We start from the raw sequence: 24851 nt of genomic DNA on the forward strand, positions 1-24851 counted from the left end.
TAAACGATCAGGAGGACGCTGAAGTTCTTTCACTTACACCTTACAATGGTCTTATATTACAGTAATGGAAATGTGATTTCTGAGCTTCATCCAAATGCATCACAGACAATATGATCTCTGAACATGATGACTGTGCCTTTAATTCACTTCTACCATGCCAAGCAACAAACTGATGTCACAGTTCTGGTGAAGTATGTGCATTTTCTATATTAACAGTACTTAAAGGGTCACATTCGCTGCACATTGTGTTGTATAATTGGGCAGACTGGTTATGTAGATGTTACTGTTTGACTTCCTGTGTCAATTGAATGTGTACAAATGAGTGACGTATACAAACATTGTCCTGCGTCTCTGTAACAAACAGTTTTTACCTCACGGTCAAAAGCTTGAATATCTATAAATGGTAGAGAATATTCCAGGTTAAATAAAAGTTAAGCTTCATGGACAACATCTGTGGCATCCAGTCCATTACCAGTTGTCAGACTGCCATTGTTGGTGCATAAGTGTCCACACGGTTATTGTTTATCACAAAGGGGTCACAGTTATGTTCTGCTTTACTTTTATTTCAATCGGAATATTCCATAAAAAGCACAGCGCCAGTTTTAAAACAGATACAACTCAATTTTAAGTCTATTAGTGGAATGTTGTTGTGGTCTGAGACTTCAAATAAATAATATGGCTGTGTCTTGCAGTGTTGGCTTAATACTGTTTTAAGTGTGCTTGATAATAACTTTGCTATGAATTCAATTATTATTAAATGCATAACAGTTATTCATTGAAATGCTGACCCAAACTAGTGCTACTTTAATATGACTTTAAACGTGGTGGTCAAATAGAAACAATTAAAGATTTTCACTTTGGCCGTTCACCATTCTACAACTCTGATGTCATAATGGCAACGTAAAAACACCCTTTGTGTCATTCTCCAGCTGGAGTGGCAAAACATTTAATAATATACTTTATTGCTATGTAGTCAAATACACACCTGATTATGTCTGTGGTAGAACTGAAATTATGGGTTGTGCTAAAACAATTAAGTAAATGCAACTATAGGAATTTATTCAGATAAATAAATAACATTAAAGGGACAGTTCACACCAAAAATGAAAATTCTCTCATCATTTACTCACCCTCATGCCACCTCTGATGTGCATGACTTTCTTTAATGTATATCTCAGCTCTGTAGGTCGACTGGTGGTGGTGGTGTAGGGGTCTAAACCACATAACTGGAAAACTGGTAATCAGAAGGTTGCTGGTTCGATCCCCACAGCCACCACCATTGTGTCCTTGAGTAAGACACTTAACTCCAGGTTGCTCCGGGGGGGATTGTCCCTGTAATAATGGCTCTATAAGTCGCTTTGGATAAAAGCATCTGCCAAATCCATAAATGTAAAATGTAAATGTAAATACAATGCAAGTGAATGGTGTCTAGAACTTTGAAGCTCCAAAAAGCACATAAAGGCAGCATAAAAGCAATCCATAAGACTCCAGTGGTTTAATCCATGTCTTCAGAAGTGATATGATAGATGTGGGTGAGAAACAGATAAATATTTAAGACGTTATTTAAAATAATTCTCCTTCCTGCCCAGTAGGTGGCGATATGCACAACATCCAAGCACAAAATAAGAAGAATGTGAAAGTGAAAGTGGAGATTTGTAGTAAAAAAAGAAATTAAATATTGATCTGTTTCTCACCCACACTTTTCATATCACTCCAGAAGACATGGATTAAGCCACAGAACTTTGAAGCTCCAAAAAGCACATAAAGGCAGCATAAACGTAATCATATTACTTCTATGCTGCCTTTATGTGCTTTTTGGAGCTTCAAAGTTCTGGCCACCATTCACGTGCATTGTTCATACAATAGCCATTAAGGGCAAATGCTATCTTTATTTAAGAATTAAAGGTAAAGGTATGGTGTATTTTCTATTAAGACTTAATTAATTAATATGTGTAAACAAATGATTGTAACCAACATGATGTTATTATACTGTGAAAAAGGCAGGGTGTATTGAGTAAGACTATGTGTCCTTGCAAGGGAGGAAATATATCCTTTTTGAAAAAGCAAACAGACGAGGAATTTCCACCAATAAATAAAAAGGAGAATGCTGGAAGGATAATGGTGGCAAGTGGAAGGACACTGAATGAAGGCTTTTGGTTAGAGATGGAGGACATGAAAGATTTAGGAGTCTAGAAGAGATAACTCAAATTATATAAATGAGAAGTTGGAAGTGTGTATTCAGAACGGACAGCTGGCCTTCTCAGGTTTATTGGTTGCTCAATAAACTTCAACTTTGGCATCTGGAACCCTGTGAGAGATTTCTTGCATCTTAGAGAGATTCTTCAAAGATTTTCCACAACAGGACCTACAGAGCTGAAATATTCTTATAAAGATCTTAATTTGTGTTCTGCTGAAGAAAGAAAGTCACACATCTGGGATGGCATGAGGGTGAGGAAATGATGAGAGAATTTTCATTTTTGGGTGTACTGTCCCTTTAAGAATTAAATGTAATTTCAGATTTTACATGTTATTTTTGTGGAATTTTAGCTTAGACACAATTTGCATTAAGGGCAAATGCTATCTTTATTTATTTTGACATAAATTGACATAAATTAAAAATAAACATGACAAATGAACTGTAAGGTTAAAATCACTTTCAGGTTTGAAAACGTTGCATAATAAGATTAATTGGCTCTGAATAGGCTCTTATTAGAGTTACTATGGAGTCTGTGTTACCATGAAAGACAAAAAAACACCACAGACAAATTTGCACAAAACTGGACATTTCTAAAGTCATTTCTAAATGCCATCGTGTTAGTTTCATGGTCAGTGGACATTTTGGAAATATTAATATGATTATATTTATGAAAATGTAGATTAAAATCTATTAAAACGTGCAAATTATGATTATAACACCACAGACTCTGATATACAAATTGTCAGAAATGTTGCAAAATATATTAAATTTAATTACTTTAATATTATATAATATTATATATTTTATTTTAGCATTTTTAATAACAATATAAATAATATATACTTGTTTAAATTAAATCTATTTTCGAAATATAACCACTTAATTTATTTATATTTATATCTATTATATATTAGGGACATTTTCTTACACATGATTTCTCTCAAACTCAATCAAATATGTAACTTCAAACAATGCACATATTGCTTTCACCCTACAGAATACAAATGTGCTAATATTTTACGATTTATTGGTATTTACTGTTCATTTCTATTGTTGCAAAGTAGCGGGACAACATTTGCCACCTCAAACAAAGAATGACCCTTTAAAGACTTTGTAAAGGCCTCTGTTTTTACAGGTTTTATATTTTTAAAAGCCTCGGTAGGTAAAAGTAGCACCACAAATCTAAACAAACCTAAAATCTCAAGTTCATCTTAAAAGTACTGTTGAAAGCTCTAATGAATAGTTGAATCTTGAAGCATCTTTGAAAGCGCATTTACATTTATTTTATTTCATAAAGCAAAGTAGATTACATAATGAAAAAATCACAATATCCATAAATAGAATTCATGTAAGAATGACCCACTAACACCAATAGTAAAAATAATAATAAATAAATAAATAAAATAAAAACATATAAATGCATATGTACGCTCTGTGCTACAAAAGAGCAGCTTTTATTTGATATATAAACACTTTTGAGTGATTATTTATTATGTTAGGCCCATTTTATTCATAAAAACAGTGCGCAGATTTCTATATTAAAGGTACAAACTACATGTGGACTTTTTTTGTTGCCGCACACAGATCTGCTTTAAAGGGGATGTGATGACGTCAGCGCGGGAATGAAGGACCCTTCTGGACCTTCGACTTTTTAATATAAATATCACCTCAGAACGCTTATTTGCACGAACTGTTGCTCTGAGAGGACATATTATCACAAGAGCCGTTCACATAACCTCGTACGTGTCCCGAATACGATGGTGTGCGGCAAGAAATAGTGTTTTCAATTTAGTTTCAGTCTCTTCAGGCATATTTCCCGGGCGCCCTTTTTGCGAGCAGTTCATCGTAGGAGCGTCGCGTCTCTTGTATCGGGAGGCGAAACCGGTAAGCACGAACTTAAAGGGGAAATGGGACACGAATATAACTGTGCCACAATGCATTAAGTGTGCGGAGAGCTATCTTACTTATTCCAGTAGGAGCCATAATCGGCGAAGTTTGCGTAAAGTGCATCAAATATTTTTTATTGTATATTATTGTTCTGTTGTGCACACTGCAATAATGGCGCGGGCGCTTTAAGGGTTAATTTTTTCCACCGCCGACATTTTTATGAACACTTCGTCTGGCCTACTCCTGTTAATCATATTACTTCATTTACCTGTTAAAGGTTTTGTTGTAAGAGAATGCATACGCCATTGTAGATATTATACGCGATTAAATGTTTTCGAGCAGCAGTGGTTGTAGTGATGAACGACTCGCCTGCGAATTTGTCGAACGAGTCGGTTCCTTTTAATGACTCGTTCGAACCGATTCGCAAAGCATTAAACTGTGGGATAAGTTTATGTGTAAAAGTGAAAGGTAGGTGGTGTTCTTTAACAACAAGTAACGAAAAATTTCACAATATGTTTTATATATTATTCAGTGTTGGGTGAAATGCATTACTAAGTAATGAATTACTGTAATTAAATTACTTTTTCATTTTAAAAAGTAAAGTAAGGGATTACTCTTATTTTTTTAGTAATATAATTACAATTACTTCTGATGTAATTGCATTAAATACTGTTTAAACTATAGAACAATTCTATATAAAATCGAAATTTAACATCTAATGTTAAATATATGTTTTTAAATTGAACGCTACAGCCTTAAATTCTTTGGCCAGTTCATGAATAATTTATATGATGTTATATTATTTATTTGAAAGAAATAAAAGAACAGTTTCATGTCTATCCTTGTATTTTTCATCTGGTCGAGGTTGATCAGGGATTTAGAAACCAATTAGTAATAAGTAATGCAATTGAGTCATTAGTAAAGTAATCTAATTACACCATAGAAGATGTAATTAGTCATTTTTAATTAATTGTTTTAATTACTTACTGGTCATCATGGTCAGTAATAAGTAATGCAACTACTTTTCAGAAAGAGTAATTCGTAATCTAATTACACTGTAGAAGATGGAATTATTAGTTAGTAATTATTTACTCTAATTAAATTACTTTTTAATTGAGAAAAAAGTAAGGGATTACTCTTAATTTTTAATTAATTTAGTTGCAGTTATTCTGATGTAATTTTGTTGAATTCTATATAGACTATAGAGCAATTCTTTTCGTTACTTTAAAAAAAAAAATTGTTGTCGAATAGTCGTTTGATGTCTTTTAACGTAACATGAGATCACATTAAACTGTAATGATGACGTACGAGAGCAGCACTGCAGATCACGACTGACTGAGGAGAGGAAGAATTACACAGATCACAGATGCACTCGAAACTTTCCAAACAGCTTCAGCTGATGTAGATCGCAAAGTACGAGGGAATTATAATGCAAAAATACAAAATAAGTAAATACAGAAGCACTCTCGTTGTGGAATAAGTGGAGCTGGAGCTCTTTAAAGGAAACACTCTGGCGTTACATCTTTAATGCAGTTATATTTAATGCGTTATAGCTTTATTAAAGTTCAAATAATATGGAAGCAGATCATGTAAATAACTACAAATACCGAAACTGGCATTTCTCCATTGTGTAAATGTCCCGATCTAAGGGGGAGAGATTGAAACTACACCTGGCGGATGCGCACTCTGTCACAGGACGCTCGTCCCTTGAGCGCACACGCTTAATGCAGCTGGATTATAACGTGATTGCTCGTGACTTATTGAATCATAATATATGTGTCACTGTGCGTTTCTTATCGGGAAGAACATTAACAATACTCAGCTTTATTTATAAGAGAGAGTTTGTTTTTTAGTGAGTTAAAGATGGACTGAAGTGGTGAGAGAGGAAGTCTTCACCCCCATTATACACGGCAACAAAACACGTTTTTGATTTGTTTTGGTTTTGGCTTGTTTTCCAATATAAATATCTAAAACTCCTTTAAAACAACTTACATTTACTTTAGCAGCTACTGCAGAAGAAACAATTGTTTTCTGAGAATGTTGAATATAATATAAAAATACAAATATTTAAAAATATCTAAAAAGCCTTTAAATAACAGATGCATTCCCCGGAGAAGCAGCATATGAGATATTTAGATTTGCTTTTAGAGAATAGATCTTGAATATACGTATATTTTGCCGCACTCGCAGAAGTATAACCAAGTAAAAAATACACTTCTATACAAGATACACTTACTGTATATTTAAGACACATTCTCTTAAAGCAAGTCTAAATATCTCATATGTTGCTTCTCAATTAAATGTTTCTTGTTTTAAGGATTTTTAGACATTTTTAAATGGAAAACAAGACAAAAACACTTGATAACAAGAGGATTCTTTACTGAATTAAACTTATAAAAAGTATTTTATCCCCCTTTAATTCAGTGAATGTCTTTTAGAGGCATTTTTAAAAGATGATTTTGTCCTCTTTATTGTTGGTAAGCACGTTTAATACCACCTTTTAAGTCGGGACACAAGCCGAATAATCGGTTAAGAGCTAATGATTAATTGTTGCAATAATTGTTAGATTAATCGATTATCGAAATAATCGTTTGTTTCAGCCCTACTCTTGATTATTGTGGAAAATAGGGTGTAAACAAAGAGAACAATGCATTACAATATTATAGATGTTGTGTTGTATATGTGGTTATAAGTGAATCAGAACAGGCTTTGAACAAACATTACTACATTGGATCACTTATGAACAGAATTGCTGTTATATTAGAGACTAGTGGTGTTGGATACATATTTGGAGGGGGCAATAAAATGCTGCATTTTGTCGTGCATATGAAACGTTATCATAATTAGTTGCATATATTATTTGCTGGTTAAATTGCCACTTTTTGTGAACAAATGTAATTTATCACTCTTATCTCCCTCTTTCAGATTACCTGTCCCATAGTCTGAAGTGGTGTGTTGTGTGTGAGGTTTTGGTTTTTTAATCATGTCGGTGCGGGAGTCTTTTAACCCAGAGAATTATGAGCTGGACAAGAACTTCAGGCTAACGCGCTTCACAGAGCTCAAGGGCACGGGCTGCAAAGTTCCCCAAGATGTGCTGCAGAAACTTCTAGAATCCCTGCAGGAAAACCATTTTCAGGAGGATGAGCAGTTCCTGGGGGCGGTAATGCCCAGGCTGGGTACATAACTGTACACACACACACACACACACACACACACACATTATGGCTGGAAAGGACTTTAACCCTTTTGCACTTTGGGGGATTTTGTGGCATTTAGATCGTATCTACCTTTAAATTGATCAATTACACCATTCATTTGCATATGCAAATTAGAGTTACTGTAGCTCAACTGGTAGAGCATGGTGCTTGCAATGATCTGTGTTATAGTCTGGCCCATTCATTTCCTATGAGCGGTCAAATATGACTGCGAAAAAGTGACAAATAGGTGTCTTTTTTTTGTTTGTTATGTGGCCTAAACTCATCGAGTCCAGTCCAATTTTTGTATGTGCATTCATATTGCAAATGTAGGAAAAGTAACCAAGCCTAGAGCCACTCAGATGAACTATACCATTTAAAAACAACTTAATTGATTACGGTCAAAAATGACCAAACCGTGCGCAAGGGTTACGAGTGTAGCATTGTTCACTGTAGTCGGGCTACAGTACAACAAAGCCATTTTATGCTGTAACGTTGTACAAAACTTCAGACAAACCTCAAGAACTTTTGCTCCATTTTCTATTTTAAAACAGGCATCGGTATGGACACCTGTGTGATACCATTGAGACATGGGGGATTGTCACTCGTGCAAACCACAGACTATATCTACCCCATAGTAGATGACCCATACATGATGGTAAATGCAAATAAACCATAACGAAATGCATCAAAAACACCCAATTATATTATTGACTTGAATGCCTGATTGTCCCGTGAATTCTCTTTCTCTACAGGGCAGAATTGCTTGTGCCAATGTGTTGAGTGACCTGTATGCCATGGGGGTCACAGAATGCGATAACATGCTGATGCTTCTTGGTGTCAGTAACAAACTCACAGAGAAGGTGAGATGGTGCTAAAGACTGCGTGTTTTCGTGTGTGTAAATGTATAGGCAAAGCTGTGTTGTGCATATTCAATGGGCATTCAAAACATCTCAACGACCCTGTGTTTGAAGGAGCGTGATAAGGTCATGCCACTGATCATCCAGGGGTTTAAAGATGCTTCTGAGGAGGCCGGGACATCAATCACAGGGGGTCAGACTGTTCTAAACCCATGGATAGTCCTTGGGGGTGTGGCTACAACAGTGTGCCAACCTAACGAGTTCATCATGTAAGTATCTCTGATCTGTTTTAAGAGTTATGTTATGGACTGTAGGCAGTCATTTTACATTTCAAATTGGTTTAATAGGCTTGTTGATGCTCTATAAATGAATACAGCCATTCCTCTAATAAAGTGCATGCGTTTTTATGCATATTTCCAGGCCGGATAACGCCGTGCCAGGGGATGTGCTGGTTCTCACCAAGCCTCTGGGTACACAGGTGGCAGTAGCGGTTCACCAATGGCTGGACATTGTAAGTTTTTTTCATTTGTGGTTTTATATTACAAATCATGTCTTAAATAATGTCTCTTTTAATGTCCTTTCATTTCTTACTGTCAGTTGTTGATCAAAAACACTCTAATACACCCAAATGAATCAGATTTTGAATCAAGAGCTTGTGAATCGAATCAAATTGGGAAATCTGTATGACTACCTAGCCCTAATTGCAATCTACAACATGTTTCATTGGGGCTGAACTGAGTGGGATTGCTTGCTGTCTCTCTCTCTTTTGTTTTAGCCGGAGAAATGGAATAAGATAAAGTTGGTAGTCACTCAGGAAGATGTTGAACTTGCCTATCAGGAGGCCATGTTGAATATGGCTCGACTCAACAGAACCGGTTGGTAGATGACACGTCATATGGGTCACAATCAACATATTGGGGCGTACGTATAAAGTGTAACATATATTTCGTTTTTAACGCTGTCCAGGGGCCGGGCTGATGCACACCTTCAATGCACACGCAGCGACTGACATCACGGGGTTCGGGATCCTGGGTCACGCTCAGAACCTGGCACATCAACAGCGAACAGAGGTGTCCTTCGTCATCCACAACTTGCCAGTTCTCGCTAAGATGGCTGCTGTCAGCAAAGCCTGCGGGAACATGTTTGGTCTAATGCACGGCACCTGCCCTGAGACCTCCGGTATATCATCCGATCTTTCTAATGGCAGCAAAGCAAATATGTATTTCATTCTTGTAGTTTTAAAGGGTCCTTAAATAAGCTCACATTTTCACCCTGAAATGAACAAGCACATCAGGTTTGAAGAAAGAGGTCACCCAAAAATGTAAATCCTGTCATCATTTACTCACCCCCGTGTGGTCCACCAGTGACAAGACATGCAAGAATGTATGGTGAGTGATTGATGTCACAAGCTGGGTTTCCATCCACATATTTTTCTATTTTGCCAAATTTTAGATATTACATAAAAAATGCTGGATGGAAACTAAAGGTCAAGCGCGATTGTGGATTTTGCTGATATCAGTAACTAAGGTGGTAGAAAAGGCAGTTAACTGATTTATCGGCTTATCTAAAATAAATAAAATCTCAGATGCTGTTTATTGTTCAAACAAAACCCCAATAAATACCAGAAGAAAAAGGATTGGGTGCAGATTGTGGGACTTTTAACTGGAAATAAGCCCAAAACACACAAGGGGCTCTTATTTTGAAATGACTGAGACTTGGCTTTGATACAATGCTCTTTAAGTATTTACCAAATTAAGCTTTTTTTATAGCCTATACAGTGCATTCAGAAAGTATTCGGACCCCCTTACCGGTAATTTTTTCACGTTTTACTATGTTGCAACCTTATGCTAATATGCTATAAATTATTATTATTATTATTATTATTATTATTATTATTATTTCACATCAATCTACACTCCATACCCAATAATGACAAAGCAAAAACCAGATTTGTGATAACTACATTTATTAAATATAAAAAAATGAAATATCACATTGACATAAGTATTCAGACCCTTTGCTACGACGCTTGAAATTGAGCTCAGGTGCATCCCATTTCTCTGGATCATCTTTGAATTCAATTGATTGGACATGATTTGGAAAGGCACACACCTGTTTAAGTCAAGTCAAGTCAAGTGGTTTCAACCATATACAGTTAGTACAGTACACAGCAAAACGAGACAACGTTCCTCCAGGACCATGGTGCTACATAAAAACAACAAAGGACCAACACAGGACCACATGAGACAACACAACGAAATAAAATACCTATATAAAATACCTATATATATACCTATAAAAAGTGCACGTGCAAACATGTGCGAAAAGTACGGGACAGTACAACAAATTTCTGACAATGAACAGGACAATAGACAATATATTATATAATGTCATACAGCTGAAAATGCATATCAGAGCAAAAACCAACCCATGAGGATCTGCAGAGAAAATCCCCAAATCCAGGTGTGCAAAGCTTGTCGTACCCAAAAAGACTTGAGGCTGTAATCGCTGCCAAAGGTGCTTCAACTTAGTACTGATTTAAGGGTGTGAATACTTATGTCAATGCGATATTTAATTTTTTTAAAAAAAATTGCTATAAAAATAAAAATGACGACCATAGGCGCCAGTATATATGTGTCTACCTCTAATGGAAACGCCAAGATGCGAATGAAATCTCAGAAATGTGCATAAATAACGATTTTATATATACACCGATCAGCCACAACATTAAAACCACCTGCTATTGTGTAGGTCCATCTCGTGCCACCAAAACAGCGCCAACCCGCATCTCAGAATAGCATTGAGCCTGCCACCAACAATCATCCATGTGATTATATAATCAGCCAATCGTGTGGCAGCAGTGCATAAAATCATGCATATACGGGTCAGGAGCTTCAGTTAATGTTCACATCAACCATCAGAATGGGGAAACATTTTTATCTCAGTGATTTGGGGCATGGCATGATTATTGTAGCCAGACGGTCTGCCTCTAATGGAAACACTAAGATGCGATATGCACGCAAAAATGCATTAACATAATTATGTTCATAAGACTTATTTATATTAAATAAGTCATGTGACTGCCTCAACAAGCCACGTGAATGTATAATTAGCTCAGAGATGATTATTCTCTTAGACATAAGGCAGGCACCTGGCGCTAACAAGTTCATCAGAGCGTTTTGTCTGCGCGCAATAAACCTTAAGTAATTGGAGTGGTGGTGGCGTAGTGGGCTAAAGCACATAACTTGTAATCAGAAGGTTGCTGGTTCGATCCCCACAGCCACCACCATTGTGTCATTGAGTAAGGCACTTAACTCCAGGTTGCTCCGGGGGGATTGTCCCTGTAATAAGTGCACTGTAAGTCACTTTGGATAAAAGCGTCTGCCAAATGCATAAATGTCAAAAGCCAAAGTGTCTTCAACTTCCAGTTACATTTCTATTTTGCACTGGTTTCCCAAGATGTAGCCGTTTTGTTTTTTAATACACGCGGGATGGAAATGCTGCTTTGTTTACAAATGGTTTATGCACTATTCCATTTTAAATTCGTACCTGGAAACATGGCTTTTGCCATCATACCTGCTGTGATGCATCTTGATGTGCCATGTTTAAATGGTCTTGAATTTTCACTTTTGGGTGAACGGTTACTTAAAGGCCAAAACAGAATCTCAGACATGAATATGAATGAGGAAATGTTTGCAAAAGAGAACTTTAAAATCGGTGTGCGTGCTATTAATTTACACCCCGTTCTCCATCTCTGTAGGAGGTTTGTTGATCTGTCTACCACGGGAACAAGCAGCCCGCTTTTGCGCCGAAATCAAATCTCCCAAATATGGCGAAGGTCACCAGGCGTGGATCATCGGCATCGTAGAGAAAGGCAACCGCACGGCACGGATCATCGACAAACCCCGCATCATCGAAGTCGCACCTCAGGTGGCCACGCAGAATGTCAACACCACCCCAGGAACCACATCTTAAACCTGACCCCATGACCCCTACGACAGCCCTGAACAGCTAGCGTGCTCTTGCCACACCTGAGAATATATCAACGCAATGATATATATACACGTCTGCCCACCCTGGCCTTGGGGCAGACTTTACCTGGACCCGGTTATAAAGCAGAAGTGTTAAGAACACGTAACGAAGTAAAATCGATTGCCTTTGTGTCTATAGTTTTCTGTTACATTAACTGAACATACACCTGATTGTAAGGCAGCTTCCAAGTAGAAAGTATAATTCTTATCTTATACTGTCGATAACTTCCAAATTGTTTCTGCTCGTCTTCTGTCCCACAGATACAAGACTCATCTGCCGTTTCAGACATTTAGACATGATGTGTTTTAGCCGTTCCAGTATGCAGTAGTGCTAATTGTAATCCATGCCTTTAAAAATAGTTGAAGTGATGCTGGAGATTCTCTCTGGAGTCTAAACGGGATTGCTTTTTCCTTTTCATTTTTTTACTTTTGTATATCCCTTATGCATCGGATAAAATAAATAACCCCTTTCGCTGTTTGGTGGCAACATAGTTGGCTGGAAGGAATCCAAGAAAATACCAAACAGCAAATGCACCAGTCTTTTAGGTTAGAGAATGTGCTAAAAAAATGGAAATGCAGTTTATATATAATTAAACTGTTTTACATGCCCATAATTAGTTATGTTCTGTGTTAGAGCTGGTTTTTATATTCTGTACAAAAGTCGTACTTTTCTCTCTCTTTTCATATTAGTGCACCGTTATGTATATGCATTGAAGTCCCTCCAATAAATGTAAAATCTTTTATTAATTTCACGAAATTGTATGTATCTTATTGTGAGTGATGGATGCACGGGTACGTACGCACAGTAAAACATTCATCCTGAAGAGTTCCCTTTTAATTAAATACAGAATTCATCATTTTAAAAACAATATGGACATATGAAATATTTACAGTGAATTGACAAAAACCACAGATGACAAATACTCAGTATTTACAATTAAATGCATGACAAACTTTTCATTTTCTGTACATTTGTCAGCAACAACATCACTACAGTGTCTTAAGTGCACAGATGCCCGTTTCATTAAGGAAATGAGTGTTTTTACATGTTTGCGTTCTTGATAACGTGTATTGTGTAATATTTGTTTTATATCAGCTTTATGGTTGCATAATACTTGTTTTATGACTAGTGCTTTCCATGGGCCAACTTTAAAGTTGAAGCTTCCTGTTTTTATTGTTGAAGTGACATTTTGTTCTCTTTTTGGTTGAATAGAGCTCTTATATCCAGCATGGCCTGCTTGATGTTCTGCCCAAAGCGAAAAGAGTCCTATGAACATAGAGACAAAAACAGATGAGAACAGAATAGTTGAAGACTTGAAGAGGCTTGTGCTATATAAAACCACTATAGGGCTGATTGATATGAAAGAAAATGTTACATATAAACCTGTTGGATTATGCGTCAACGATATGTTATGTGATTAACCTGTAAAGTGTAAACATTTTATTAAATTGTCTTCAAGTAGATCTACATCAAGAACCATTCAACCATCAGATCCTACTCCACCCTCTCCTCGCTGGGCATCAAAGGAACTGTGCTTGACTGGTTTAATTCCGATCTCTCAGGTAGGTCCTTCAAGGTAGCCTGGAGAGGTGAGGTATCCAAGCCACATCAACAACTTACTGGGGTACCGCAGGGGTCAGTGCTTGGGCCACTTCTCTTCTCTATATACACAACATCACTGGGACCCATCATTCAGTCACATGGTTTCTTTTACCACTGCTACGCCGATGACACACAACTCTACTTGTCTTTACCACAGGCAGCTCGAATCGCTGCCTGTCTGGCAGACATCTCGGCCTGGATGAAGGAACACCACCTTCAACTCAACCCAGCCAAGACCGAACTCCTTGTCTTTCCAGCCAACCCTGCTGTTGAACACAACATCTCCGTGCAGCTGGGTTCAACTACAGTAACGGCTTCCAAAACGGGCAGAAATCTAGGGGTAACCATCGATAACAAGCTAAATTTCACAGACCACATCTCAAAAACCGCAAGATCATGTAGAATTATACTTTATGTACAATATCAGGAAGATAAGATCCTTCCTCTCTGAAGATGCCACACAAGTTATTGTTCAGTCACTTGTCATCTCTAGACTGGAATACTGTAACGCTCTCATTGCAGAACTCCCTGCATGTGCAATTAGACCTCTGCAAATGATCCAGAATGCAACAGCACGTCTGGTCTTTAATCAACCAAAGAGAGCGCATGTTACACCCCTCTTTGTCTCTCTCCACTGGCTGCCGGTTGATGCACGTATTAAATTCAAGGCTCTGATGCTGCATACAGAACAGTCACTGGGTCTGCTCCAGCATACCTAAAATAATTTCTGCAGAGCTACGCACCCACTAGAAGCCAGCGGTCGGCTAAGGAACGTAGCCTTGTTGTACCAAAACAAAGAGGCACCAAAACACTTTCCCGGACTTTTGGTTTCATCAAACCACGTTGGTGGAATGACCTTCCCAACTCCATCCGTGAAGCAGACTCACTCTCTGTCTTCAAAAAATGGCTAAAAACACACATTTTCCATGAGCACTTAACCAGTCACTAAAAAAATAAAATAAAATAATAATAATTATTATTGTTGCACTTTAATCTGTTTTGGATACTATTCTGATGATAGTGAAACTTTGTAGTAGGCCTATGGCACTTTTCATACCACTGTCTCCTTAAGATGATTCACTTATGTTTTCATCTTTTGTAAGTCACTTTGGATAAAAGCATCTGCCAAATGAATACATGTAAATGTAAAACAAAAAAAGTGATATCTAAACAAAGGGTGGGCTGAATTAAAAAGCTACATAGTGCTAAATGACTTCTCAAATTAGACACATTTTGGGGAGAATGGAGCATTGACACCACTTTACATTTTTGCCCACTTTCTGCTTTCCAACTCGCCTCAAACCCTCATAATATTTTCTCATATACTAGCATCTTAAAATCCTGCACCTCTAATCCACCCCATTATGTAGACAGTTCTTCCTAAAGAGGGCGTTTACCGGACATAAACGCAAAATCCATAGTGCCACATGCAAAACTCTAATTAAATCTATTATGTTTAAGGGTTACGCCTAAAATACAAGATTAAAATATAAATAAATCGCTATGCAATAATCATAAATGACTGTGATTGGTGCATCCTGAACAGCGCTGAGAAAAGTAACAGTTGACACGTGACAATGATGTTTATTCGCTGCTGCTGAGTTCGCTGTGGCCGGACAATGATTTACACATGAATAGTGAAACTGAGAAACTTTAATAGTCATTTAAATGAAAATAAAAAGTAAAACATAGTATTACTATTTTTTTTAAAAACTGCCTAAATGTTGGTTGGAATAGGCTACTTGGAATCATCCCTACCTAAATCTACACATGATTTAAAATGAATGTTACCCTCGATTTCATGTGATTGGTGTTATCAGTATAAAAATTTAGTTTTTCACTCAGGTAAACACGTCATGTTTATGTGAAAGGTTTTTATTGAAAAACAATGACTTAATGTATTGATTAATGACATGTCAAATATCGGACCTGTACATACAATGTACCCTATAGGTGTTGTAGTGTAAATCCAGCCAGTGTAAATAGACCTGCTGTGGTATATCATTGATATTACAATATTGACAAGGCAAAGTAAAAAAAACAGTCATTGCTCTTGGTTGGATAACTTTAGCAGCTTTAAAAAGAATTATGCACCTTTTAGGGTGCTTTCACACTGGCAGTTTAGTTCGAAACAGGGCACGGTTTGCATGAAAAATTGGTGGGCTAATGCGAAAGCTGTCATGTGGACCGGGGTGCGCACCATGGTACCGAACCTGAGACTACCTGTAGGAGGTGGTCTGAGTTTGGTTGCTATGGAACTGTAGCGCGATTCGCGTGAATGTAGCTGCGTTCACACTAGCCAGCTATGTTAGCTGCATGTCGCCAATGGCTGGCGGTTAGGTCGCTAGTGGTGTGTATGGAGAGTCTAAACGGCACCGTTTCTTTACAATTAATATTATTATTAAAATATTAGGATGACGTGAGCTCTACCATCTTCTCTCGTATTGGCTGTCGCTCTCGAAAGTCGCTCTTCATTTGCATAAAGTTAAACATTTCTCATCTTTGTCGCATCACTGGACACGCCCACATACGTTCGCCAATGGTCGCCATCGCTCGTGTTGCCGGAAGTCGCCAGGTCTCATTGAAAATGACTGAGATGAGGTCGTTTTGTCACTGGCAGTGTGAACGCAGCTTGTGAAAGCAACTTGGGTGCGCATTCGTTCAGGAAGTAAAGTAACCTGTGCATGCATTTAAGGCAATGACGACATCATTAGTTTCGACAACACACGATGATCCACACATTCCTGAAAGTCCCAAAAAAGTAGCAGCAAGCCACCAACCCCTGGACATCTGATGAGTTACGCCATGAAGCGCACATATACGCAGTTGTCATTCACTCTGCTGTGCATAATGGCACCAAAAAACTAAAAAAGTATGATGAGTCGTGTTGTGTTCACCATGCGTGTTTGTGATGACGTAAGATGAACGCAAATGGACCGGGGTTCGATAGAATCAAGTGAGTGTGAAACCAGACCAACGCTACGGGGGTCACCGGGAACAAGCGCACTCGGAATTGGACGGCAGCAAACGTGCCCAGTGCGAAAGCCCCCTTAAAGCATTATGCATATTTAAAATCTGAGTTGTGAACAACGGGTGCTGAAATAAAGGGGTTTCATGACACTTAATCATCAGCATTACAATAATAATGACGTTTGTTAAAGATGCATCGATTCAAACTTTTGACATGTTTTATGACCAAATTAACAAATATACGTTTTCTGTTTCTCCGAACCTGCACTTGTCGCCTGTCCGTTATTTCAGTACTTTAATCTTCCCATTCCGTCAAAATGATTGATAATGATTATTTGTAGCACAACCACTGAAAGCGTCTAAAACAAGCGGCGCTTCTGCATGGGACGCTACACGGCGGTCAAAAGCGTCCATCTAGCTGTTTACATACAGTGGGAAAACAACTGAAAAACAGCACAGATGGACACAAAAACTTGTACAGTTTAAGTGGCCCCTAAGACAACTGACAAGCTCATGCGGGCCATGGGAAATATCTAACGGGCCGGATGTGGCCCGCGGGCCGCCAGTTGAACAGTTCTGTTATAGGCCATAAAATGACTAGACTCCATATCGCAATAGTGGAAAGCTTTTGTCTTGTATCTGGATCATCTGTAGCTGTCTCATCATGGGTAGCTGTAACTGTTATCATTGTTTTGTTATTAAAAGACCTCTGTAAAAGGGATTCTCTTACCGTCTCTGGACTGGAGAACTTGCTGGAAATGTGGAATGTGATGAGATTCTCTCCGACAATGATGTAAGAAACACCATAACCATCATCGGCAACCTGCGTATAAATTTAAATGTCAATGTACTGCATATATGTATATACACACTGGTGAGCCAAAACATTATGACCAATCACAGATGAAGCAAATAACGTTGATCATCTTCTAACAAGGCTAAATGTCACGGTCTGGGTAGATTAGATGGCAAACAACCAGTTTGTGTAGTCAACGTGTTGAATGCAGGAGAAATGGGCAGGAGTAAAGACCCGAGCGACTTTGAAAGACCCGGTCAGCAGTGGTGAGTACCTACTGACAGTTACCTATTAGGCAGGTGGTCATAATGTTTTGGCTCATCAGTGTATATATATGTATGTATATATATATATACATATATATATATATATATATATATATATATAATTAGCAAAACACTTGGCTCTTGTAATGACATGCAGTGTACTGTAGGGGGGGTTTGTGAGACTCACAGGCCCAAAGCCGCCTCCTGCTCCCACATATTTAGGAAACTTCTGAATGTCAATAAGATTGAGCTGCTGTTGAGGGGTTTGACTGGTGGAGAGACGCCAGGGTTCAGACAAAACCTAATGAACAAGGTTGACCTTGAGGATTTGGCACTATGCAAATAAAAGTTTAGTGAGTCCTATTTATAGTCATATTTCACACTTTCTCGCACCTGTTTGAGGAATGGTGAGTCTATGTCCATTACTTTAGACACAATGTACAGGCAGAAGAGATGGCGGTCGATACCGGCTCCCGTCATGGCCAGGCGGTACATGTTCTGATGCTTTTCAGCGGCTTTCCGGAAGAGTGCAAGCCTCTGCTCATTCTGATAAACATTAAAAAGGCCACATAACTCAATAACATTTACCAGATCAGACCATATAACATTACTTAAAGGGATAGTCACCTAAAAATGAAAATTCTCTCATCATTAACTCACCCTCATGCCATCCCAGGTGTGTAAGGACTTAAGTGTTGATCTGTTTCTCACCCACACCTGTCCTATCCCTTCTGAAGACATGGATTAAACCACTGGAGTCGTATGGATTACTTTTATGATGCCTTTATGTGCTTTTTGGAGCTTCAAAGTTCTAGTCACCATTCAGTTGCATTGTATGGACCTACAGAGCTGAAATATTCTTCTAAAAATCTTCATTTTTGTGTTCTGCTGAAGAAAGTCACACACATCTGGGATGGCATGAGGGTGAGGAAATGATGAGAGAATTGTAATATTTGGGTGAACTGTCCCTTTAAATACTGTTTTGTTTTGCAAGTCAGTACTGATAACCATCGGTGCATGAGGCATCACACAAAAGCAAGCAAAAGCTTATTTGTTAAAGGTGCTTTTGAAGAAATGCTCTATTTGTTGGCATATTTGTCACCCAAAATGTATGTATTCTGCAACCATTTCATGTCACATCAGTTGACATCAAAACAAACTAATTTCACCATTTTACTTTTTGTTTTATGAGGGTCTTTTTAAGCCAGAACTGGAAACGTTTTACCAGGCCTTCATCATTTATTTTTGGTACTTTTCAAATGCCTTTTATGTTGATTTTTATTTACAAAAACTTAAAAAATGTCATTTTCATCAGCGTCATATTCACCACAGAATACTAATACTGATACTTATGGGACATATAAGTTTATAAAATCTAGTTTAAAACACTCGTCAAGTTTGCTGAAATGTAATCTATATGTCTAATTTGGGGAGTGAGGTGTACACATACAGCACAGCTATCCCGTACCAGCACAGCTATCCCGTACCAGCACAGCTATCCCGTGACACATGACACAATTAATCTAAAGGGGATGGTATGAGGGGATGGTGGTTTTACACGGGGGATGCTTTTTGGTATTTCTTTCAACAAGGTGGATGCCATCCCCTCGTATCCCCCCCAACACAAGCCCTGTATTTTTATATATATATATATATATATATATATATATATATATATATATATATGTCAATTCTGTAATATTCCATATTGCTCTCACCGTACTTTTCTTGTCCTCCATTGCTCTTACAAATGCCGTTGACTCGCAGGTACAGGAGCGCACGGTTTCTGTCCGACCCTCACGGAACATGCGAGTCATCGATGATTCGTAAGTCAGACAGAACTCACCTTTGTCCTACAATGAAGGAAGACAAGATAAAGTGCCTTTAAGTCCCGTTTTCTTAAGAGGTCCATTCATACAAAAGATTTCGGATGCTGCCATAGTCTTTACAGGTGCACAGGGCTGTTAATGTATATGTGTGTGTGTGTGTGTGTGTGTGTGTGTGTGTGTGTGTGTGTGTGTGTGTAATAACGTACCCTATAATGAGCAAGCTGCAGTGCCAGCTGGATAAAAGCATCTGGACTTGTTCTGCATTTCTTTATCAGTCCCTTTCCAAACTCAGTAAACAAACAGCCATGGAAATCAACGTCGTCGGCAATCCCTTTCGCAACCATGTATGAACCTTCAATAATCTCCTGGCACTAAACGAATGATAGGGAACTATTATCAGTCACCATGGGACATGGAATAAATGACACCACAGCTATCAGAGTATACAATAAGTGATCTTACATTGGTTTAATCCCCCTCCCCAATCTCTAAAATGAGATGTGGTGTCCTAAAAACAACCTGAGATGTAAGGTACAAGTCTTACCGCTTTTGGGATGTCCCATTGTAGTCTGGAAGGGGGAGCCAGACCTTTGTTGACATCTCCTTTGCAATGTCCTTCTTCGGTGTATCCCAGGTGGAAACAATCCGTTGCCAATATGCACTTAACAGGAAATGGAAATCACTGTTATCAACTTCTGGCCAACATTTTCATGGGAAAACAACGTTTGCATTCAAATTATTTATTATGTTTGTTTACCTCCCACATATGTCCAATAATGGGGGCGTCAGCCCATGAATGCTCAGTGTTGATGCCCATTTTACCGTTCTTGTAAACAATCAAAGTAAAAGACTTATCAAACCACCTAAAGGGCAAAAGAAAAGCTGGTTGAGTTTGTGTGTGTGTGTGTGTGTGTGTGTGTGTGTGTGTGTGTGTGTGTGTGTGTGTGTGTGTGTGTGTGTGTGTGTGTGTAATGGTAAATGGTCTGCACTTATATAGCGCTTTTTAACCTTAGCAGTATTCAAAGTGCTTTACACTGCATCTCAGTCACCCATTCACACACCAATGATGGCAGAGCTGCATGTAAGGCACTAGCCTGCCATTGGGAGCAACTTGGGGTTCAGTGTCTTGCCCAAGGACACTTCGGGATGTGGAGTCATGTGGGCCGGGAATCAAACCACCAACCCTGCGATTAGCCAATCAAACACACGCACACACACAGACACACACAAACACACACACTCGCTCACACGCACTACCTTTGTTACACCCATATCATACCAATATAATATTTTATTTTTATGTTTCAGAAATGGAAAATGAGAATTAATTAAATTTTTTCTTTTTTGTTCATTGATTAAAAAATTAAAAAATAAAAAAAATATTAGATTAGGCACTGCAATGCCCCTTTCATCTAATTGGCCAACCCAGGCCATCTTCTGTACTGCCTTAATCATTTTAGCTAGAATAACAGTTGGTACCTCTCTGCATATTTGGCTCAATTCTAATACAAATATTAAGAGACCACTCCACATGTTTCTTAAATCAGCATCTCTCCATGTATGGCTGACAATCCATTGCAGACTGACAGTCTGTTGAACACAAACACACATGCACACATACACACACACACACACACACACACACACACACACACACACATACACACACACACACACACACACAAACAAGCACAAACACAAATGCACACACACACAAGCGCACACACACACACACACACACACAAACGAGCACACACATACACACAAGCGCACATGCACACACATACACACAAACGAGCACACACATACACACAAGCGCACATGCACACACATACACACAAACGAGCGCGCACACACACACACACATATGCACACATACACAAACGCACACACACACACAAGCGCGCACACACACACACAAAAAAGCACACACATACACAAACACACACACACACACACACACATACACACAAACAAGCGCACACAAACACACATACACACAAACAAGCGCACACATACACAAACACACACACACACACACATACATACAAACGAGCGCGCACACACACACACACATATGCACACATACACAAACGCACACACACACATACATACACACAAACGAGCGCGCACACACACACACACATATGCACACATACACAAGCGCGCACACACACACACACACAAATACACACAAAAAAGCACACACATACACAAACACACACACACACACACATACACAAACACACACACACACACACATACATACAAACAAACATACACACAAACAAGCACACACACAAACACACACACACTTCCTGTGGTTGTGTTAGAGTTTATAAACTTCTGCGTTACAAAATAAGGTGGCTACAGTAAGTTAGTTTACTCAGAGTTAATTAACCTTTAGATTTAGAAATGTAGCCCTAAATAGTCCAAATACAAATCTGCATCCAGTTATTTTTTTGTAAATATATTTAATAACTTTTAAGGGAATTCATGATCATACAACCTAGAGCTCAATATATCTGTTTCTCTCTCTCTCTGCAGGGCATGAGACTGACGGACCAACTTTACTGCTTATAACCTCTAAATAATAATCACAGAATGAATGAAACTTCACCTGTTATAAGACAACACACGGTTTTGTCAATGCTTGATAAAGGCAGCACATCGGTACGTTTTTGCAAAATGTTCCATATTAAGCGCTTTAAATTTGAAACTTCTGTATGTGGTGGGTCTAAATAGCACTTTCAAAGAAAGGTTCTTTATGGAACCTTTAAAAAAGGGTTCTATTTAGCACCAAAAAGGGTTCTGCTATTGTCTTTCTACCTGTCATAGGACTTTCCATGCAGCAAAGATTTAGCATATAGGTCCAAGGAGTGTGTATTTTCCGGATCATATCCATGTGCCTCATCGTCCAGGGTCAGAAAAAACGCTGCCGTCTCAATGGCCTCCAGGGACGCCTTGTTGACCCCATCACTGAAGTACTTTAAACGAGCCCTTGCCCAGGGAACCCTTAAAGAAGGGTAAAGTGGATGATTGTGTAAGTCAACCCTGTGCAATTTATAAATGTTTAAACTATTTAGCAATGCCATCTTCACCTGTTCCCAGCTGTAAGTGCGGCGAGTTTGAGCTCTCCGGGCTGAGGTTCAGAGTTGTCATCAAGGATACGTTGAAATTGCTGTTCCAGCTCTGAAGGCCAAAGGTGACGACCACCATAGTACAGCCACACCTTAAAGAAACGACCTCGATAATACACCACCATGTGCTTCCTGTCTTTCAGGTGCTGCACAAAATCTAAACATAAACAAAGTGCTACTATTATGCAAGGTTTAACAGGAATAGTTCAGTGATGACAGAATTACATTTTTGGGTGAACTATTTATTTAAACCTGAAGTTAGCCATGATAAAGTTGTAATAATCCCTAATGAAACACATGCATACATTATCTAGTATCATGCGAGTCATTACCGGTCTCAATGCCAGGGATACGGGTTGTGTTGAACATTCTTTCATACTGAAAAGAGCACATGGGCACAATGCCAAGAGCCATCAGCTAAGAAGAGAGAAACAAGGGATGATGAGCAAGCAAAGGAAAACGTTTTTCATGATTTATACATGATACATTAAGTGCATGGATTGCAGAAAGTGATATTGCAGAGATTTTGTGTGTTTGTTTTTGATTGTGCAACTTTACCGGTGTAAGCTCTCCTCTCTCCAGTTTACGGCGATACTGCAGCATGGCATGAACTACATTTCCTGCACGTGCAGCCTGTCTGTGTGTTGGGATCACATAGAGAAAATCCTGACAGACAGATAAAACAATTACAGATATGCACTGAAAGAGAGCAATAATAATAATAATAAATATAGCTGCAAGCAGCGATACCAGGGTCAAGTCAATTATCGGCACAATGAGCAGCAAAAGAAGCTTTGTGAAATGTTTTTAGTTACTGTCTGTCTTCAGAGCATGGTGACAAAGGCACATACAGAGTTTCGTAATGATACGCAAAGTCGTTCATAAAATACGATAAATTCAAAATGGCCGACATAGGAATGTATCTTTTCGCTGGACATTTTTGTTGTGACCACTAGGTGGCACTGTTCCGAAACTGAGCAGGCACCCTTGATTCATGGTGCATGTGAAAAATAATAAGATAATAAGCATGAATACACTAAAGCTTTAAGGAGATATACCCTCACGTCCATTTTGGTGTGCTGTTTGTCAAATTCATTGAAGCAACAATCGAAAATGGTATGGTTTCTACAAATTCTGTGAATTGCTTTTTGTTGTGAGTGCCTCTAGATGAAGCAGGCCAATTTTTGTGCAAATTGGACAAAGGGCCTAGTACGAGTTCGAAAAAGTATTTTTTTCACAAAATGGCCGACATAGAACATATTCATTGGGCTCGCAATACCCCATTGAATGAGGCCAATTTGATGATTTTATGACAAACTGTTCAGAAGTTATACATTTGTTCGCTTTTTCATATCTCGTGAACAGTAGGGGGCAGTGTGCCAAAACGCAACATGCTAAATCATAATGGTGATGACACGTACCAAGTTTCGTCCCAATCCCTCAAAGCGTTGCGGAGATACAGCCTCAAGTTCAATTTTGATGCAGGCCAATTTTCATACAAATTGGACAAACAGTCTAGGAGGAGTTCATAAAAGTAGGTTTTCAAAACATTTAAAAATGGCGGACAGGAAGTTTGCTCGATCATGACATAATTGGTATCATTGTTCTTGGCATGAACCACAGAATCTATCAATACCAGCCTCATGACAGTAGGTGAAAGGAGTCAATAGCTATTAGCATTTTTAGAAATAGCATTATCATTTTTGACCAGCTGTCTCTAAAAGTTTTTGAGTCCCTCCAGAGCATGATGCCAAAGACACATACTGAATTTCGTAACGATACGCCTAAGTCATTCGTAAAATACAGCAAATCGGACAAACGGCATTGGACGAGTTCGAAAAAGTAGGTTTTTCCGAGAATTCGAAATGGCGGAAAAACTTTCATGACGGAAAATGACGTAAAAAGGTGACGGTTCTAGGACAGACGGTCCAAAAGTTATTAAGATAAACGTGAGTGCAAATTTGGGCAGTTGTTGGCGCTAGATGGTTTGAGGTAGAGACGTCAAATTTGCTGTGGTAACAGATCAGACTGTCCTCTATCTGTGTGCCAAATTTCATAACTTTCCCACAAGCGGTTCT

The 24851-nt window shown here is 38.5% G+C and overlaps 2 protein-coding genes across 3 annotated transcripts in view; one reads left to right on the forward strand and one right to left on the reverse strand.

The window, feature by feature from the left end:
* Positions 1-75: 75 nt before the first annotated feature.
* Positions 76-12900, forward strand: sephs1 (selenophosphate synthetase 1). Of its 2 annotated transcripts, none has more exons than XM_052151854.1 (9): positions 76-191; positions 7010-7260; positions 7833-7936; positions 8034-8141; positions 8253-8407; positions 8559-8649; positions 8914-9013; positions 9105-9317; positions 11899-12900. In XM_052151854.1, exons 2-9 carry the CDS (start codon positions 7068-7070, stop codon positions 12111-12113), a joined length of 1179 nt encoding a protein of 392 aa, XP_052007814.1. In that variant the 5' UTR covers positions 76-191; positions 7010-7067; the 3' UTR covers positions 12114-12900. The 2 variants fall into 2 exon arrangements, with proteins under 2 accessions (XP_052007814.1, XP_052007813.1); XM_052151853.1 differs by lacking the exon at positions 76-191 and adding an exon at positions 3870-4081.
* An 86-nt stretch (positions 12901-12986) lies between these two features.
* The window catches only part of LOC127661227 (carnitine O-palmitoyltransferase 1, liver isoform-like), a 22580-nt gene continuing 10715 nt past the window's right edge, over positions 12987-24851 (reverse strand). Inside the window, exons 8-19 of the mRNA XM_052151843.1 lie at positions 23332-23439; positions 23106-23190; positions 22735-22930; positions 22463-22648; positions 20391-20496; positions 20178-20294; positions 19840-20004; positions 19523-19657; positions 18198-18350; positions 17992-18105; positions 17473-17565; positions 12987-13436 (exon numbers count right to left, since the gene is read on the reverse strand). Coding sequence (XP_052007803.1) covers positions 13341-13436; positions 17473-17565; positions 17992-18105; positions 18198-18350; positions 19523-19657; positions 19840-20004; positions 20178-20294; positions 20391-20496; positions 22463-22648; positions 22735-22930; positions 23106-23190; positions 23332-23439 — 1554 coding nt within the window. The 3' untranslated portion in view covers positions 12987-13340. The remainder of the gene's footprint in view (positions 13437-17472; positions 17566-17991; positions 18106-18197; positions 18351-19522; positions 19658-19839; positions 20005-20177; positions 20295-20390; positions 20497-22462; positions 22649-22734; positions 22931-23105; positions 23191-23331; positions 23440-24851) is intronic.

This window comes from Xyrauchen texanus, chromosome 21, assembly GCF_025860055.1.
Source record: "Xyrauchen texanus isolate HMW12.3.18 chromosome 21, RBS_HiC_50CHRs, whole genome shotgun sequence".
Lineage (NCBI taxonomy): Eukaryota > Metazoa > Chordata > Actinopteri > Cypriniformes > Catostomidae > Xyrauchen > Xyrauchen texanus.

Coding starts and splice junctions, on each gene's coding strand:
- sephs1 (XM_052151854.1), top strand. CDS start 7,068: ATGTCGGTGCGGGAGTCTTTTAACCCAGAGAATTATGAGCTGGACAAG. Junction 9,014..9,104: donor GGCTCGACTCAACAGAACCG/GTTGGTAGATGA, acceptor AACGCTGTCCAG/GGGCCGGGCTGATGCACACC. Junction 9,318..11,898: donor CACCTGCCCTGAGACCTCCG/GTATATCATCCG, acceptor CCATCTCTGTAG/GAGGTTTGTTGATCTGTCTA.